This window comes from Cucurbita maxima, unplaced genomic scaffold (assembly GCF_002738345.1).
Source record: "Cucurbita maxima cultivar Rimu unplaced genomic scaffold, Cmax_1.0 Cma_Scf00008, whole genome shotgun sequence".
Lineage (NCBI taxonomy): Eukaryota > Viridiplantae > Streptophyta > Magnoliopsida > Cucurbitales > Cucurbitaceae > Cucurbita > Cucurbita maxima.
In genome coordinates, this window is record NW_019272024.1 from 2,095,189 (window position 1) to 2,113,163 (window position 17,975).

Below are 17,975 nucleotides of genomic sequence, written 5' to 3' on the forward strand. Positions count from 1 at the left end.
GGGGGGGGGGGGGGATTCGATATTGACAAGCAGCATTATCAAACTTCTGGCATTTGGTAGTAGAATAAATGAACACTCACTTCTGAACTTATGCACAACTTAAGTGAGATCTGCTGCAGATAAATCCATGCATCAGAACGATTTTAAACCGAACAAGCTGAAAAATGAAATACATTGTATAGGAGTAAAGTCAATGGCCTACCAAGATTTTTTGGTAAGTAAGATTCCTTTGCATAAAAAAATGAGGTCGAGATCGAACTCGTTCAAGCGACAGGATTATCTTGGTAAACACTTTGGGTTCTTTTTATCCAATCCAAAACATCAGCACAATCTTCACGTCTAACAAAATATCTGTGAATTGGGGGGTGAAGAAGCTGTTATTAGCACATTTCATGATTTGATACAATAATGCCCAAATGTGATATAATTGACTTGACTGTAAGTAGTACCTATTTTTCGCTCGATAAGCCTTGAGTTCCGAAGCCTCTCGGTGACTGGAAATATCTTTCTCCATTCTAAGTGAATCTGGAACGGAGATATTTCCACTTTCATTATGGTAAGCATCATAAATAAAGTTGAGTGCATTTTCCTGCAAATATTTTTGTCCCACACATTGATCAGAACAGACTTGAGAATTTCATCATAAAATTGTAACTATAAACATGTAACTAGTAATTTAAACAACTCTTGATGCATTGTTATAATGAAATGTCCTTACAATTCAATCATTAACATGAATACAATGGATTTATCCATGTGAGATTCATCTACTCCTGTGCTCATTAAAAACCAAGTCACTGAACCATTAATGTTTTGCTTACATAAGCACGGGTTTAGTCATGGGTTGAATGCATGCTGACTATAGAATGATACTACCCGAACCATATTTTACAAGAAGAAGAAAGCAGCATGTTGATAGAAGTAAATGGTTGAGTTTGAAATTGACATAAAAGGATTGTACAAAAACAACCATGCTGAAGGGAAAATTCTCAACAAAGGCTATGTTTAGTAATACTAATTCTTTTTCCTTTTGTAAGAGACTTCTCAATAACTTCAAAGTCCTCATGGTTTCATAGGCGAACTAAAGGAATTTAAAGGTAATGGTAGTACATAGAATTTACTAGTATTAGTATCCGAAACAGAACGTATTGTGAAACTTAATTATTTAAGCACGATGAAGAAACTATGATAAAAACCGTTCCACTAAGAAAATTAGTTTAAGACGATTACAGAATTCAATCAAGTGAATAACAAGAACATCAGCGATCAACTTTTAGATTTGAGAATGAAGGTTGTAAAATACAGAGTATGTGGAGAACAAAATTGGCAGCGCTACTCTTCATAGTGGGGAAGAAATGTAGTTTGAACAGAAGAAAAAATGAAAAGAACATACCAGGGGTTTAGAAGCATCAAGCCAGTGATATATCCGCTCATTCCTAAACCAAGTCAATTGCCTTTTTGCAAAATTTCTGCACAGTGATTTTTCAGTTTCCGATTTGAAACCCAACAAAACGCAAAAGCATATGGAGTATATAGAAAGATAAGGGGAGTATATAGCACTAAAGCATGGTTTGTACTCAAAGTACTTCTCCCACAAGGAATCAGCAAGAACCATTGGGCAAGGCCATAAAATATAAAGCTAATGCTAGTTCAAACAGCCTGTAACCGCATTTGAAATTCTCAACAGATCACATACCTAGGCGTAATCTAGTTAAGAAAGGATTCCAGAACTATTTCCTGCCGCTGTTGGATTCAACCTTTTTTCTACCCTTAAGTCATTCCATTCAATCAAATTTAGTTTTAGGAAAACACCCAAAGATGTATTGTGGAGAGGAGCTTGTTATGTTGGAAGGTCTAAGCCCTAGAGAATATTTGTAGGCCAAAGACCTTATCTATGCATAGACTGATCTGTGTTGTATTTGCGTAAAAGAGGAGATTGTTTATTCCAATTCCGATGGTTTTTGAAAACAAAAGAGTAACCTAGTCCATCTTGTTATATGGCTTCATAATTTGACAATAATCATCCAACTTTTTTTTTTCCTTGAAACAATTCATATAATTTACTGTGAACACAGTTTGAAATTTCTATTGAGCCAGTTGATTAATTGTCCACTGAACAAATATCCTCAAAATCTAGAACAACTTGGACGCATAGCTTTCTCAAAACTAAAGCCATTTTGCTCACACGCACAATGGAGTTACCTAGATGCTTTCTGAAATTCAGAGAGAAAGGCAAAGAACTCTCCTGGAGAACTCCTTCCACCTTGTTGCCTACACCTTAATAGGTACTCCATAGCCTGAAATTCATGATTCACAATAGATTAGTGGCTGCGTATCTTGCCTACACTGAAGAGGAAAACTAACAAAATTAGGTGCAAAATAAATGCTAAAAAAGATGACAGTTGCACAATGTAATTTATGGAACTTATCAAGAAGTTATAGGATATAAAACAAAAAAAGAAGTTAAAGAAATCATATGAAGAAGTTATGACAAAGACTTTCAATGGCTTCTGCAGTCTCCATGAATTAGCGAAGGAAGTTCCTACCATAGTAGCTGGTATTAACTTTGTATCTAGGAGAGTCAGTTTCTCTTGGGAACCTTCAAAGCCATTTAACAAGTACAAGAATTAATATTATCTATGTTTAAACCGAGATAAGTTATGGGGTGCTGCTTCCTGACAAATTGTTTCAGGGCTGCGTAGCTAAGAACATCCTCCCCAGAAGAAATTCCAGTCACATTTTGTCGATTTTCCTTTTCTCTTCTTTGTTTTATTCATTATTTTTTTTTTTCTATTACTATTAGGTAATGAATTAGCTGCAGACAGCCACAAGCCCACAATGAATTTTCAATGAGAAGGCAAAAGAATATAGGGAAGCTCAACACACGCACACATAATATCAAAACTCTGCTCAATAGAGCTTCTTTGTGCTCGCATCCAGTACATGAAAAAGGTCTAAAACTCTCGGTAAGACCATGTGCATAAAGGCGATTATTAAAAATAAATCCCACATTGCTAAAGTTGAAGTTTATATTGAGTACAATACTATTCAAACCATTCTACTTAATAGCTTAAGTTTTTGTGACATCTACTTAACATATAATCAAGTCCAAGCTCATAATTTTTTTAACAACGAATGGAACCAGAATGAAGTACCCTTAACGGTTTCATTACATAATCTCTGCAAATAGAAAGGTCAGAGTAAACAAACAATAATAGAAAGCTTCCGCACACCATATTCAAATATAAAGACTGAAATATATTAAGATGTCCAGGATGTACTTGTCTATAACCAATAGCTCGAGTGGCAGAATTTGAATCTGGAAGAAGGCCGCTATTAAGAAGCCATGTTGCCTCAGATAAAATCCCATCACTTCCTACAGATAATGAAAAGTATTGGAGTTTAGTAAAATAAACTGACCAATTTACTAATGCGAGCAATAAAAGATTCTGTCACTCACAAGACAAGTAGAACATCATGCATGATATTACAAGTCTTCAACTGAAATAACTACTAGCTACAACTCAACAGAAGGAATTCTGTTATATTTATTTACTTTAACTTTAATAGTACACCCACCTGAAATCATATCTTCACAGCGGAAGTCAATTGACCTATACAAATTGAGCCTTGGGCTAGAGAGGAAGAAACAAATGAACTCATAATCCAACTCTTTCGAGCTAATTTCCTCACTTGAATCAACAGAAGAGTCAACTGAATGGTCAGCATCCTGAAAGCTGCTTGTTGCACCAGAACCACATCCTTGTCTGAAAGTGTCATATGGAACTTGAAATGCAGATGGAGGTAAACCACTTGCCTGCAAAGGAATGTTACATCACATTAATATATTATAAATTTTCTAATTGGAAAAAAAATAAAATCATTCAAGAAAAGGTATTGATAGCTAGAAGGTAGGACAAATACATTACAACTTCAAAATCCTTTTTTTTCTTTCAGCTAGGGGTTTTCCACAGTGCTCTTTATCTGTACTGGATTATTCTTTGTAATTAGGCATTGACGGAAGTGAATCATGAATCATTGGAAGAAAATAATCATGTTTAGCTTTGTCTGTCTTGCTTTAAAGTTTAAACTTCTGGTGAAGGCTGTGGAAAACATTATGGTCAGCTACAGCGTAATCAGTAATCCAGAGGAGATTTTCTTACACCCACATATTTGGGGAAGTGGAAGCTTCTTATGGAAAACAGTTTCTTTACTACATTGAGAGGGATTTTCGAAAAGAAATAGGAAATGTCTTTTTAGTTGTCCCTTTGATGTTTTTAGGTAAAAAACCAAACTTCATTGAAAAAGAATGAAAGAGTTCAAGAGCGTAAAGAAAAAAAAACGAGCCAAAAAATAAAACAGAAGCCCGGCACTAACTACAAAAAGGACTCCAATCCAAAAGAACAAGATCTATGTCATAANAAAAAAAAAAAAAAAAAAAAGGAAAGTCATAAATATGGAGGATCTTTGAACTACCGAGTCAAAGAAGCCTAGAAAAAAAGATACTAGGAATAATGATCTAAGTCACACTGCCAGCACTTCATCAGTCTTATCTTTTAAAAGATCTTTTCATCTCTATCCTTTAAATATTCCGGACTTTCCACAAGAAAATAAATTAATTACTTTTCCTCATATATGTTTGTATTCTTCCGTAACTTCTTATTTCTTTCATTCTTTATTTATTTCTATTTTTAGTTTTTTTTTTTTGGTAAACCAAATTTCAATGACAGATCGAAATAGACATAAAGGTCAAATACCAAAGAACGCAACCAAAGAGTCACAGAAAACCCTCCTGATTGATATTGTAAATTACAGCACGAAGTATCCCATCATATAATGTAGTTATCTCAACCCAAATTAAGCAGGAAGGTACCCTATTAAACCAAGTCTATAGAATCAATCTAACATGAAATTGCTTGAGCAATGGTTCACACACAAAACCAAGACAAAGAAGACATGCTAGCGCAAATCATGCAAATAGAAGAATAAGCATCCAGAAAGAGAGAGTATCAAATAAACAGGCAAGAACAAGAAATTACCTTGACAATCTCATAGCTACGCCGCAATCGGTACCAATCATTAGTAGGTAAATGCTGTGCTCTAGGATCACCAGCTTTGACAACCAATTGCACAGCTGCATCCCAGTCTTCATTTTTCTGAAGGTCAGCTAACTCAGAATATACTTTGACAGCAACGTCTGGGGTGGCCTTCGGAACATTGGGTTTGCCATACATGAACCTTCATTTGATCTCACACCCAAAATAAAAGCTACTTTACAAAATGTTTTTTTGTATGATATATTCAATAGCAAAAAGTTGAGCAACCTATTCTACTGAATAATTCGACCATCATTGGGGGGGTGGACAATATTATACTTGTTCAACATTGTCAATGATACTTTTTTTCTGTTCATCTAATCAGTCATTCTCATCATATGCTCTATTGTTCTTTCACAGACTGGGGGGGTCCATCTTCTAATAGCATTAAGTCAGCATTACATGCAAGAAAAAGACACAAGCACCACTAACACCGACAGTCATGTTTCCAGTTTCATTCATTAACTAAGGACGAGATGTTTCGTGCTAATCCTATTTTCAATAATAGTAACCAACAGAAAGAAAAATTCTAGGGAAGGCCATTATGGTACACACCATCTTAAATACAATCCTGTCCCACCAGAAACTATTGGAACACGGCCATTATCAAGGATACATCTTGTCGCTTGCCTCGCATCCTCAAAAAACTGACCAGCAGAATATTCTGGACAAATTTAACAATGAGTTCAAAAATTCTTGCACAAAGAAATATCAATTTGTTCATTGAATATTTAAATTACATTACAAGCGAATATGGTAAAATACGTTGGAGTTAAATTCCCAGATGACAGAGCCAGTGAAAAGCATACCTTCATATGGACGTAGTATGTCAAGCAGATGATGCGGAACCTCCTAAAATAGAGAGAATGAAATCTCGATCGAATGAAAAGTGTATTCAATCAACTTGACTACAGAATTTAAAATATGTATATCTACATTAGCTAAAACAGTCACTTAACATTATTAATACAAATGATCTCACTCAGCCATAATTAAAGTAATCTTATCTTTAACCCAAAAATATAAAGCATACTTCAGGAGACAAGTTATATGTGAAGTAAATCAAGATTCACTTATCAATATCAGAAACACATGGGTAAATGGACAAATCAATTCCATTAAAAGGACTCCAACATCAAGACTGTATGATTCATTTTTACATTTGGGATTTGAGACTACGCAATCAATTATTCTCAATATATGCTATTCCAATTACAGCTTAACGACTTGTATTTGATTATTCATAGTTGAATTAACGCAATTTCTACTTTTATGTCAATCACACCTTTTCTTCTCCCCTCTCGTCACTTCTCAATGTAGAATTCCTAAGCGTCTTTAAAACAGAGGACTAGACAAGGATTCCTCAAGCTTCAGTTACTAATTAATAGCAAAAATTTAGAGCACGTAGGATATAAGTCACCTTTCTATCCCTTGCAGAAGGCTTCGCAGATCCAATATCAAGACCCTGATATACCTGAAATTAACCAGAATGAATAATATTAGCATTCAAGAAACTGTTTCATTAACATTACAAAGTGAAAGCCATACAAATTCCAAAATAAGAAAACATGTTAGCGACGGAACCCTTATCTAGATACACAGCACACAAGCCAAGGAAAATTGCTTAAAGCTAAAAGAAATGTTGCTCTCTCGAAGTATTAGAGCTAAGAAGGCACTGGTTTCTCTTCTTCCCAAAAATTTCGTGGCACCAAAAGTTGTTACAGGTTTGGAAAGATATGGAAAGATATGTGAACGAGAGACGCTAGAAAGTTTGAAATTCCCGTGCATTGATGTATCGTGCTTTATGCACATGTAAATGCAAAGATAAACATGTGTATTGCAGGCTATCATCCTAATATTTGGTTTACATCCAAGTTTCTCAAATCTTCTTCGCTGTACCAAGTCGTTTTCCAGCCTTCAATTCCATTAATCTTCTGTAAAACAAAGCTTTACCTGACTAAATTTGTTTGAGCCAAAGCTATTAGATTCATTTGCACAACTAGATGAACTCAAACGGCCATTGAAAAAACAGAAAACTGAAATTAAAGTCCAATTCTAGTTTCGTTTTCATTTTCCTCCCATTTTCTCAGCAACATTCAAAGACAGACATTGTCAATTGACCTGGACAGAGTCGGCGCTGACAATTTCACCATTGAGACGCTTAGCAAGCTCCATAGCAAGCCTGCTCTTCCCAGCACCAGTCGGACCAGATATAACAATCACCTTCTCCTTCCTTTCCTTAGTGGCGGTGGCTGAAGCAGAGCCGAAGCTCGCAAAAAGTCGCCGGCGGCGAGTTCCCCGGTACGAAATTGATCGGAAAAGAGGCCTCTCCGCCAAGTAGGGAAAGCGCAAACAGGAAGTGTGAAGGCTGCGCACTCCATTGTTCAACATTCTCGAAAGAACAGCTACCGGAGTGAGTCTCTGCGGCGAAGATATATTAATTTCATCATCTGCAAGTGTTTTATCAGACAAATTCTTTTATTTAATTTTCCAGATATTTATCTACTGAATTAATGAAATCTTTTCTTTGTGCGTACAATTTTTATTTTTTAGGGTTTTAAATTTCCCTCTTCAGATCTTACATTAGCCTAAACCCTAAACCCTATTTTTTAGAATTTAACAATTTAAATAGAGTTCACAACTCAATCAAATTCTTTATTTTTAGCTCAGGTTAGATAGAGTTGTACAGCTATTATTTTTTAAATAATATTATATTTCTTCGTGTTATATTAATAACTTAAATTTCAGCTCATATATCAAACATTCACAAATCACAATGTATCACTAATATTGCTTATCAATGTTAAATAAATTTTAATTTTTACAATAATCTTAGAAATATGATAGGTTATATTCGATTGTGACCCTATTTTTGAGTTGGTCGAGTTAACCCAACAAAGAAAAAAATACCAACTCGTGAACCGACTTCAATTTTTGTTTTTCAAAAAATTCAACTTAATTCACATTGAAAAAAAATTTATACTCGTTGAGTTATCGAGTCATATAATGAACACCTCAACTCTGCTTTTATTAGATTTTATATTTAACCCATTAAAAAAATCATTGTTCGGATTAAACAAAATAAATCCTATCCTTTTTCAAAGTTTGATTAATAAAATTGAAAATTTAAGAGTAAAGCAAAATAAAGGTCTCCAAAACAACCCGATAATCATTTTAAGAAGCTCGACATTTTATCTAACAAAAAGATCTATGAACAATATTAGAACAACTCAATCGATTAAAATCAAGGTTGAACATACCAATATAAATGTCTAGAAACATCGATGAAATATCGATATCAATGTAGACAGATTTTAGAAACAAGAATTTTAAAATATATATTTAAACTAAAAAATTAACATTGTATACTACTTATTACTAACATTATAATCACATGAATTAAATTTTACAGCTATCTTTTTAAATATTTCATTGGATTCTCTTTTACAGTATATTGAAATATTGATTCACTCTTTATGCCGATATCGAACACAAGACCGATATCGAACTCGAGATGGAAAAAAACATAGCTTTGCAATGCATGAAACTACCACCAACATTCCACCAACTGGTGGTTGCACAAATAGAGAAAGGATACTTCAAACTAAAGATATTATCAAGAATTCAATAACTTCCCAATAAACTCAATGTCCAACAATAGTAAAGAAAATAAACTCATCACCAACAAAAGAAAATGCTGAAACAACTCTCGTTCGATCGACAAATTCATTCCGCCTTTCCGTTAGCATTGGCAGCTTTTCTCATCTTAGGACTCGCTCGGCTAGTCTTAGATGATCTCAAGAGTCATGGAAGCTTTGTCTTCAAGATGTACGGCCGACCGAGAAGCGAAACCCGTCACCGACTACCTATTGTTGTTTCTTCAAAGGATCTCATAGATGAAGACTGCAATTTGTTCGACGGGAAATGGGAATGGGATAATGCATCATACCCTCTTTATGAAGAAGAGACATGCCCATATCTAGTTAAACAAGTTACTTGCCAAAAGAATGGAAGACCTGATTCTTTCTATAAGAAGTGGAGATGGCAGCCTAATTCTTGCAATTTACCGAGGTATCGCAATTTGTTTACTTCTTTCGATCCTGACTCGGGATTCTAGTCTCCGACCTTATAGTCGAGATTATAATGGTATTTGGGACGGTTTCAGGTTTGATCCATTGAAGCTGTTGGATATTTTGAGGGACAAAAGAATAATGTTTGTTGGGGACTCAATTCAGAGAGGGCAATTTGAATCAATGGTCTGCTTGGTTCAATCAGCCATTCCCAAAGGAAAGAAATCCCTTCAAAGAGTTCCTCCCAGGAAGATCTTCAAAGTTGAGGTACCTCAAAGGCTCAAAGCTGTGAAAAGTGCATACCTATCCATCATAAAAGTTCTAACATTCTTATAATAAAAAGGAAGAACAATATACTTCCATTTTGAAACTAGAACCAAACAGAATATCGATCGTTTCAGAATTCGAATACTCACGTTTTGGATTTGTCGATTCAGGATTACAATGTATCCATCGAGTACTACTGGGCACCGTTTATAGTTGAGTCGATTTCTGATCATGCAACCAACCATACAGTGTTGAAAAGAATGGTGAAGCTCGACTCCATAGCTAACCATGGCAAGCACTGGAAAGGGGTTGATGTTTTGGTGTTTGAGAGCTATGTCTGGTGGAGATACAAACCCGTGATCAATGCGACGTATGTATTCTTTTCCTAAAGTTTCCTGGTTGGCTAGTCCCTAAACTTGGGAAGTCGAACTCATTTAGTCCCTAATATTTTAACTTACGCATAAACAATGAGTCGTGATTCTACGTAGTATGACCAATATACCCTCCTTTTTAATCAATGTTTTCGAACTAACTCAATTTTGTCTAGCAATCTACTTCTACTAATTCCATCTGACATCACATCATTGTCCAATCAATCAATATTTATCTTTCAGTATTCTTAACGAGAGCGACCAAAAGAAGGACATGTTCGGGAGTGAAACATGCCAAAATTCTTTGAAGTTATCTAATGTGACTTTTGTGATTTAATGAAAGTCCTTGAGATTGATTGTGTGTTTCCTTCTTTTAAGGTATGGATCTCCAGAGGATGTAAAAGAGTATAATGTGAGCACTGCATACAGATTGGCAATGGAAACATGGGCAAATTGGCTAGAATCCAACATCAACCCAAAGTCTCAAAACGTCTTCTTCATGACAATGTCTCCAACACATTTGTGGTGGGTTTCACTCTAAATGCTTTCCTGACCTTTTCAACCATTTACAACTCATAAGGGTAGTAAAAACAAGGCTCCCAAGTTCTTTATGAAGTTTCTTTTCTTCATAACCTTGCTTAAATTCGTTCCATCTCAGTTTAAATGGTCACTAAATATGAAAGAAAGCAACTTATCTCTTGTAGGAGCTGGGAATGGAGGCCAGGAAGTGATGAGAACTGCTTCAACGAAACTCAACCAATGCACCATCCACACTGGGGCACTGGTTCTAGCACAGAGATTATGGAAACAATTCATGATACTATACAGAATCTCAAAGTAGATGTAACTATATTAAACATTACACAGCTATCAGAGTTTCGAAAGGATGCACATACGTCAATTTACGGGGAGCGTCGAGGCAAGCTTTTGACCAAACAACAGAGATCCGATCCAAAAATTTTTGCAGATTGCATCCATTGGTGTTTACCAGGAGTTCCCGATACATGGAATGAAATTTTGTATGCTTACTTGTTAAGAAACCATCAAAATCTTTGATAGGTTTCAACCAAAACATCAAAGGCAAAGAACTCTCAAGATAAATAGGAGAACTTGAGCGGATAAGGCTTTTTTGACTTCTTCAAGATCGTAGGTTCACTTTTTCTAATAGATATCTGTGATGTAATATTCTAAAAGACTAGAAATAAGAAAGTACCTTGTTGGCAAGATGAAAAGTCCAAATTCCATCATCTACTTGCAGTGAGGTCAAAGGGAGGAATAGAAAGGAATTCAAATCAAAATTAAGAGTTTGCTGCTTCCATTTGATTATTGTTTCCATGAATCATAATCTGTATATGACAACTAAAAGTTTAGTTAGTCTAAAGAATTAGATACTGACGCTGACATTCAATGAGAACTTCAAATCATGCTCAAATTTGGATCATAATGAAATGAATCCAATGTCCTATTTTGAAAAAGTCTGAAGTATCTACTAAAGCAATTTTCATCATAATAATAATTTCAATATCACAAACATTGCAATTTATTGATATCACTATATTGTTTTGCCCACTAAACCACCTTCCATATGATTCATTCGAAATTCATCAGTGACAATATTTTGTGTTCTTTCACCAGCAAAAACAAAATGAAGAACGGGTTATACACAAGGAGAGTATTTTAAATGGTAGAAGAAGGTTTTTCCTATTAATTAGGAAATTGCAGCATCTTCAATACACAGAATCTAGCCTTATTGTGTATCAAATCTTGTTTAAGTACAACACATACTTTATCAATAACCAAAACGAATAAATATGTCCTCCATAGAACTCAAGGACACAACCGTCCATCTATAGAACAGAGTCGAAACTAGAGTATAGAGAGATGCTATGGGTCAACTGAGTGAGCTTCAATGGTTCAATTGGTTGCCTTAGAAAGGATGTATCAAATTTCCCCTACAAATTTATGTGAACAATACTCTTCTTGACTGATTTTGAGTCTTCCAAACAGGTGCCCCAGTGGGAGAGTGTCCATTTGTCACCTCATTTCATATTCCACCAATCAGAAAGGCAACAGGGGAAACAATCAAGAGCCATTTGGGCTAAAGATTTTGTAGCTTAAATTTAGGGCCGATATGGAATGGATTTTTAAGCACTTCAAAATGCATTCCAAACCGGTCCTGAATCTTGCAACTGACTAAATCTAGGACAACAAATTTGCTAATCTTGTAAGTTGAAACATTAGAATAGCACCCATTTCTAAAATCCATCTTACAAATTCCAAACTTATACAAAATTCTAAATCTCCAAACAAGACAAATGGCCATAAACATGCCCTCTGAAAACCCCACTGACATAGCCAAAATAACAAATTACATAGTTGGCCCTCCCAAACTTATCAACCAAACACGTCTTAACACCTAAAACTCCAGCAAAATATAATTACCAAATGCTCATCATCTCTCCACAAAACACACGCCACAAAAAGTAGGGAAACAAGTCAAAATTCAACTTCAACCCCCAAAAGCTACTGATAATATCATAGGATCAAGAAGGAAGAAAGCCAGCTCCAAATAAGCTTGCATTCATATTTATTTATGCATGTTGCCTGGATTAATTTTCTTTCAACACATGAACATAATAGAGATTAAAAAGGACAATGAGAAAACAAATCTTGTCAATATCCATAAAACACAAAATACACCACCCACTGTTAACCAAGCCTACTTCGGTCTAATCACTACAGGACAGAAAATTAAACAAGCAATTGACTGAAACAAAAACGAACTCAGTCTATTACTATGCACACAGGTATTTGGTCCAAGAATCCAGCTCAATATGCACTTAATCATCAATGAATGCAACTAAGAGTCACAGTTCAGCAGTGAAAATATCATCTCTACGATCCAAAGATAAGATATACAAAGGTCTTCAAGTAACATTCAAATCCAAGTCTGACAAAGTTTGTGGCTCCATCAACTTTTTCAATACAGAGATACAACATAGCAGAGCAGCAATAGAAGTGAATCCACAAAGCATGGGCACACAAAACATGTTCAGCCAATAGAACCACCATGGATGTTTATCTACTTCTTTCATCCACCATTCACAAAGAATGAAGAGTAGCAATAGAAGGAAACCATTCCAAAAGTATGACAATAATAATGGAAGAGAAGAAGTAGAAACCACTTGGACAACAGGAACTGCAAAGGATTCAAAGTTCCCAGCAAACAAGTAGCAACCAAGACAACACAACGTTTTTCTAGCACGTTGAAATGCTCAATCAAGATGCCAGATCAAGTAATGCCCAAATTGAAAATATTAAAACATCATATTTTAAGCAATAAGTGCTTAGGGTGAAAAAAGTAAAAGCTCAGTAAATGACAGACGGAAGAACACATTGTCCACGTATAATGAAAGCAACAGAAAGCAGACAACTACAACAACAAGAGCAAATAGTAGTACTCAGAAAATACTAAATTTACTACTAGTAGATAAGTCAAATAGCACAAGTAAGTCATTGGGTAGAGTACACAAATTATCTAACTTTCTAACTCTCTCTTTGACTAACAGTAACTATAAATGAACAACTCAAAGGTGCAGTTAAACAGCAGAGGCCACAAGCAAAGGTAATGCATTCATCAAACCAGAGTAACAGTCTGCAATCAACGCAATCACCAGAGCACATAAAGCATCTGCGCACAACAAGCATCATAACCTGAATCAGAAACCCATTCAACTAATTCATCACTACACTCAATCATACAAGAAAAGGTCATGCTAAGTGAAAGCAAATTATTCAAACATAATGTACTACCAATCATCTAACCTTGCTAAAAAAAACTACAAATAATAAAAAATAAAAAAAAAGAAAAGGAAATTTAAGTACAGATAGCTAACATAAAATAAATAGTTCAAAGGAAAATACTTAAGATTTAACCAAAACTTTGACATTATATAGGCATTTTTTTAAAACAAGAAACCTGAAATTATGGAAGACATGTAAAAAGGAACCCATTGGCATTGTAAAAGTGTCCGAATGCCTATATTTACAAATGAAATACCCAAAAGCAATAATATAAGAAATCCAAACGCCTCTTAGACGACTAGAATTATAAAGGTGAAAAAGAATGCTAAACCAACATTTCAACTAGATGATAAATTAACACTCCCTTCAGTTGTAAACAAGGTAAAATTCTCCAGTAAACCAGATTTGGATTACTGTAATAAGAGAAACAATCAACTTTAACAGTAAATAAATATATTCTAACAGGTAGCGCCACTAAGAATATGAAACCAATATTCTCGGATAATTCAACATTTCTAAGCCACGTATTATGCGCTACGGGGATAAACTGCAGAACAAATGGCAGTATTCAGAATAAGAAACAAATATTATATGCAGGAGAATAAACAGATATATATAACAGAGGAGAAAAGATGAGAATGTCTTCATTGCCCAAACCAACTGGTAAGTTAAAGGAAGAAAAGATGAGGCAGGCAAGGACAGGATATGTAGGAGTGCCAAGTTCTCATTTACATAGATAGTAAATGAACAAATAATACCTTCCTCCTTTCAATTTCCACATCCTCATGGTCAAATGACTTAAAACATATCTGATAATTTATAAATGTGTATATATATGTACCCAACCACAAGCATTAGCATTCAGTAGCGATCACTGTTGGGATAAATAAGATTAGGTGCTTCTTAAAGCCAACAATTCCTTCACCTATTAATATTAATAACGAAAAATGTTCCAGGAAACTACAAAGGTCAAAATCTAAGCAATTTTGATTGCAGAAATTCCAGAAATAATCAACTTTAATTGTGAATCGATAAATTCAGCAATTAATTCCTATGAAAATATGAAATCAACATTCTCAAAAATCCAACTTTCCAGAGGAACATAACATGAGCTAATAAAGGGATAATTTGCAGTACTATCAGAAGTGTTTTCTTACATGATGAGAAATAGGTATCATCATTGTAAGAAGTCAAACACAAACACACACATATATATAAAAGAAGAAAAGACGAGAATGCTGTCTCTTTCCTGATAAAAGTGATCATATAACAGGAAGAAAATAAGGGAGCAGGAAAGAACAGGAAAAATAGAAGAATAGGATTTAGAGTAGATGCATAAAAATGACTTAAACATATGTGATAAATCACAATGACGCAACCAATGCATAGCAAATGTACCAGCTAAAATTCAAATTTCCTAGATTGTATCCCAATCACATCTACATTTCAAGTCCTAACAACATAATACATGAACAAGTGAAATTAGAAATAATAACCGCACAAACGTAAATATTATCAAATGCGCAAATATTGAAAATAAGGTGAAAGGACTAAAGACGGCACATGGCAATACCAAGAAACAAAAACCAAAAGTGGAAATTGCTATTAAATTGGAAGGTTCACTAGCAAAGAGCCCGCCCACATTGATAGTAACATACGAAAATGATTTATTAAGAGAACTTCTACGGTTCAACAGTCACCCAGACAATAAGACGAACCCAAAAAATGCTAGAGCAACAAAAACTAAATCTGAAATGTCGAGAAAACAAAGATTTGCAAGCAAAACATGCATCTATGGTAAGCTCAAATGCTAAAAGCAATAAAACTAAAATTAATAACGGAAAAACCCCAGGAATTTAACACCATCAAGCAGAGGGGAAACGCTGCGAAGTAATTTTTGGAACAAACATGAAAAATAGTAAGAACAAGGTATGGGTAGCCAATCTAAAATCACACACTTGATGCAATAATTGACAGTAAGAATGAAAACGAGAATACCTCAGTAATATGGTGGTATATTGGGATACAATCCTCCAGGTGGAACACGTGGTGCTGGTGATGCTCCTGCCTGTTGATGGTGGTGATTTGGGTGCCCGGATGCTGATGACATGCTATAATGCCCACTATCCGGATAACCACCAGAAGGTATTCCAACCGAACTCTGTGATAACCTATACAGTGATGAAACATCCCCAGCTCCGCCCAATCCACCTCCAGAACTACCCAAGCCCCCACCTACACTTCCCATACCACCATATATTGAGGAACCGGGCCCGCCGTACCCACCACCATATGGACCGCCACCATATCCGCCGGAGCTGCCCTGCGAAGATAGAGCCTGACTACCGACAGAGGATATTCCTGGCCCCATTGAAGAGTTGAGCGGATGGTGACCAAGTGGCTGCGCCCCTTGAGGGCCACCAGAAAAGCCTCCATACGATCCCATGCCACCCGGACCACCATACTGTCCGCCCGAACCGGGGATTGCTGATGGAGGAGCCATAGGCATACCATCTCCATGCAAGTTTCCTTGACCCGCTCCCGTCGTTTGAATTCCATCCGTCCCACCGCCAGGTTTCCCTTTCTTCCCATCGTTAGCGTATTTACAACTCAACTGCCTTCCATCAATCGCCTTGATTGGATCAACCAGAGCTGCTTGAGCACCCTCTGCCTTTTTGTACACGAACAAAGCATAGCCTCTACACTTACCCGTCTGCTTATCGAAGCCTAGCGGTCCCTCCTCAATTTCTCCATACAGCGAAAAGTGTGCCAACAGCTTATCGGCTGGCATATCCATTGGAACATTCGCCACATAAATTTTCCTCAACGACAAGTCTGCAGCGTTCGAACTCTGCCCAGAAACTCCCACTGCAGCCAATTGCGTCACCGTAACGCGGCCATCAATTGTCTTGCTCGGTTCCTTCAAGGCCAGTATAGAACCATCAACATGCTTAAAAGTCACAAAGCCATAACCTTTCGATTTCCCAGTCACCTTGTCAATAATAACAACAGCTTCTTCAAGCTCGCCATAAGCGGAAAAGAGAGAACGCAAACCTTCTGTACTAGTATCGCAACTAAGACCCCGAATAAACAGCTTCCGCTGGGAAACATCTCGGTCTGCAATACACCGTACTGCATCAAGAACATCCACGTGACGCGAAACTGCATCTTGTAAAATATCGATAAGCTGGTCCGGAGTGAAACGATCAATGATCTTGCGAGCGTCTTCAGGAGTAATTCTAGAAAAAGAATGGTCGGAGGAGTCGACGCCATTTTCGTCCATCCTCCGTTTCTTGGTGACGTCCATGGCGTAAATGAGACGGAGAAGGGAGGTCCCCGGAGGTGTAGAGTAAAAGTTAAGGAGGAAGAAGAAGAGGGTGAAGCTAAAAGCCCTAATCCGAGTGTTGGAGCGATGACGGAGACGAAGATAATGGCGGGTAGTTGATTCTATAATATTTTAATTGGGCTGGGCCGTACCCAATTTCGGGTTGGACTTTTTATGGGCCTATGGGCTTTCAAAAATATTTAATGAGATTTGTTTTTTATAATTACACCCTTTTAATTTATTAAATTACTCCTTAAGCCACATGGTTTCTTATTATTAATTTGTAATTTTTTCTTAAATCAACCCCAATAATCTGTTAAAAGTTTTAATTTATATGTATAATTTTTTAATGTTTTAAAATTTTAATTTCTATTTAAAATATAATGTAAAAGTAAAATTGAAAACTTTATAATTAAATAATAATTAAAATCAGCAAAATGAATTAGGGGTGTGGTCCGGGTTGGGTTGAGGGATTTTTTTGATCCAATCCTTTGGTTGGTTGGATTGTCAACCCAACCCAAAACTTTCACAACCCAACTTAACCCAACCCACCCTTGTCAAAAAAATTTTAAGTTTTATTAATCCTTTATAATTATTCCAATATAATTTTAAATAAAATATATTAAAAGAAATCTAACCTACTAACCTAGTTAAATTATCATAAAACACAAAAATTGAATCATAAAATTAAATAATTAATTTAAGGATTATATAACAAAAATAAAAAATATTTTAATTGAAATATACAAATAAAAATATATATAAATTTGGGATAGAGTGGCAATAATAAATACATTAAAATCTAAAATATACTTTAAAATTATTTATATATGTATATAATTTATGAACATTAACCCGAATAAAGGTTGTTTGTAATAACAATATATTTAAAAAAATTATAAAATATGAAAATGATTATTTAAAAACAATTTAATTATTTGTAGTATATAATAAACAAATGTGTTATTTTAAAATAATATAAAAGAAATTAAACAAAATAATAAAAAGAAACATATGTATATTATAAAAAAAATTAAAAAAA

The 17,975-nt window shown here is 35.3% G+C and overlaps 3 protein-coding genes across 8 annotated transcripts; 1 reads left to right on the plus strand and 2 right to left on the minus strand.

Annotated features, from left to right (window-relative positions):
- Window positions 1–4: 4 nt before the first annotated feature.
- On the minus strand, window positions 5–7,586 carry LOC111482760 (tRNA dimethylallyltransferase 9). 2 transcript variants are annotated; one of them, XM_023128694.1, is made up of 13 exons: window positions 7,218–7,586; window positions 6,517–6,570; window positions 5,906–5,948; window positions 5,652–5,760; window positions 5,040–5,238; window positions 3,580–3,817; window positions 3,282–3,376; window positions 2,203–2,297; window positions 1,394–1,469; window positions 450–589; window positions 203–351; window positions 81–113; window positions 5–44 (listed from the first exon to the last, which is right to left on the minus strand). In XM_023128694.1, the coding sequence occupies exons 1-11, from the start codon at window positions 7,485–7,487 to the stop codon at window positions 264–266; spliced, it is 1,407 nt and encodes a 468-aa protein (XP_022984462.1). In that variant the 5' UTR covers window positions 7,488–7,586; the 3' UTR covers window positions 5–44; window positions 81–113; window positions 203–263. The 2 variants fall into 2 exon arrangements, with proteins under 2 accessions (XP_022984462.1, XP_022984461.1); XM_023128693.1 differs by having other exon boundaries at window positions 81–110; window positions 7,218–7,585.
- Window positions 7,587–8,682: 1,096 nt separating this feature from the next.
- LOC111482762 (UBP1-associated protein 2C-like) lies at window positions 8,683–17,019 on the minus strand. 5 transcript variants are annotated; one of them, XM_023128700.1, is made up of 3 exons: window positions 15,606–17,019; window positions 11,018–11,058; window positions 8,683–8,999 (listed from the first exon to the last, which is right to left on the minus strand). In XM_023128700.1, exon 1 carries the CDS (start codon window positions 16,913–16,915, stop codon window positions 15,608–15,610), a length of 1,308 nt encoding a protein of 435 aa, XP_022984468.1. In that variant the 5' UTR covers window positions 16,916–17,019; the 3' UTR covers window positions 8,683–8,999; window positions 11,018–11,058; window positions 15,606–15,607. The 5 variants fall into 5 exon arrangements, with proteins under 5 accessions (XP_022984468.1, XP_022984469.1, XP_022984471.1 ...); XM_023128701.1 differs by lacking the exon at window positions 8,683–8,999 and having other exon boundaries at window positions 11,001–11,150; window positions 15,607–17,019; XM_023128703.1 differs by lacking the exons at window positions 8,683–8,999; window positions 11,018–11,058 and adding an exon at window positions 11,145–11,163 and having other exon boundaries at window positions 15,607–17,019.
- On the plus strand, window positions 8,760–11,049 carry LOC111482764 (protein trichome birefringence-like 31). The gene is made up of 5 exons (XM_023128704.1): window positions 8,760–9,167; window positions 9,262–9,433; window positions 9,604–9,803; window positions 10,183–10,329; window positions 10,509–11,049. The coding sequence occupies exons 1-5, from the start codon at window positions 8,791–8,793 to the stop codon at window positions 10,858–10,860; spliced, it is 1,248 nt and encodes a 415-aa protein (XP_022984472.1). The 5' UTR covers window positions 8,760–8,790; the 3' UTR covers window positions 10,861–11,049.
- Window positions 17,020–17,975: the final 956 nt, after the last annotated feature.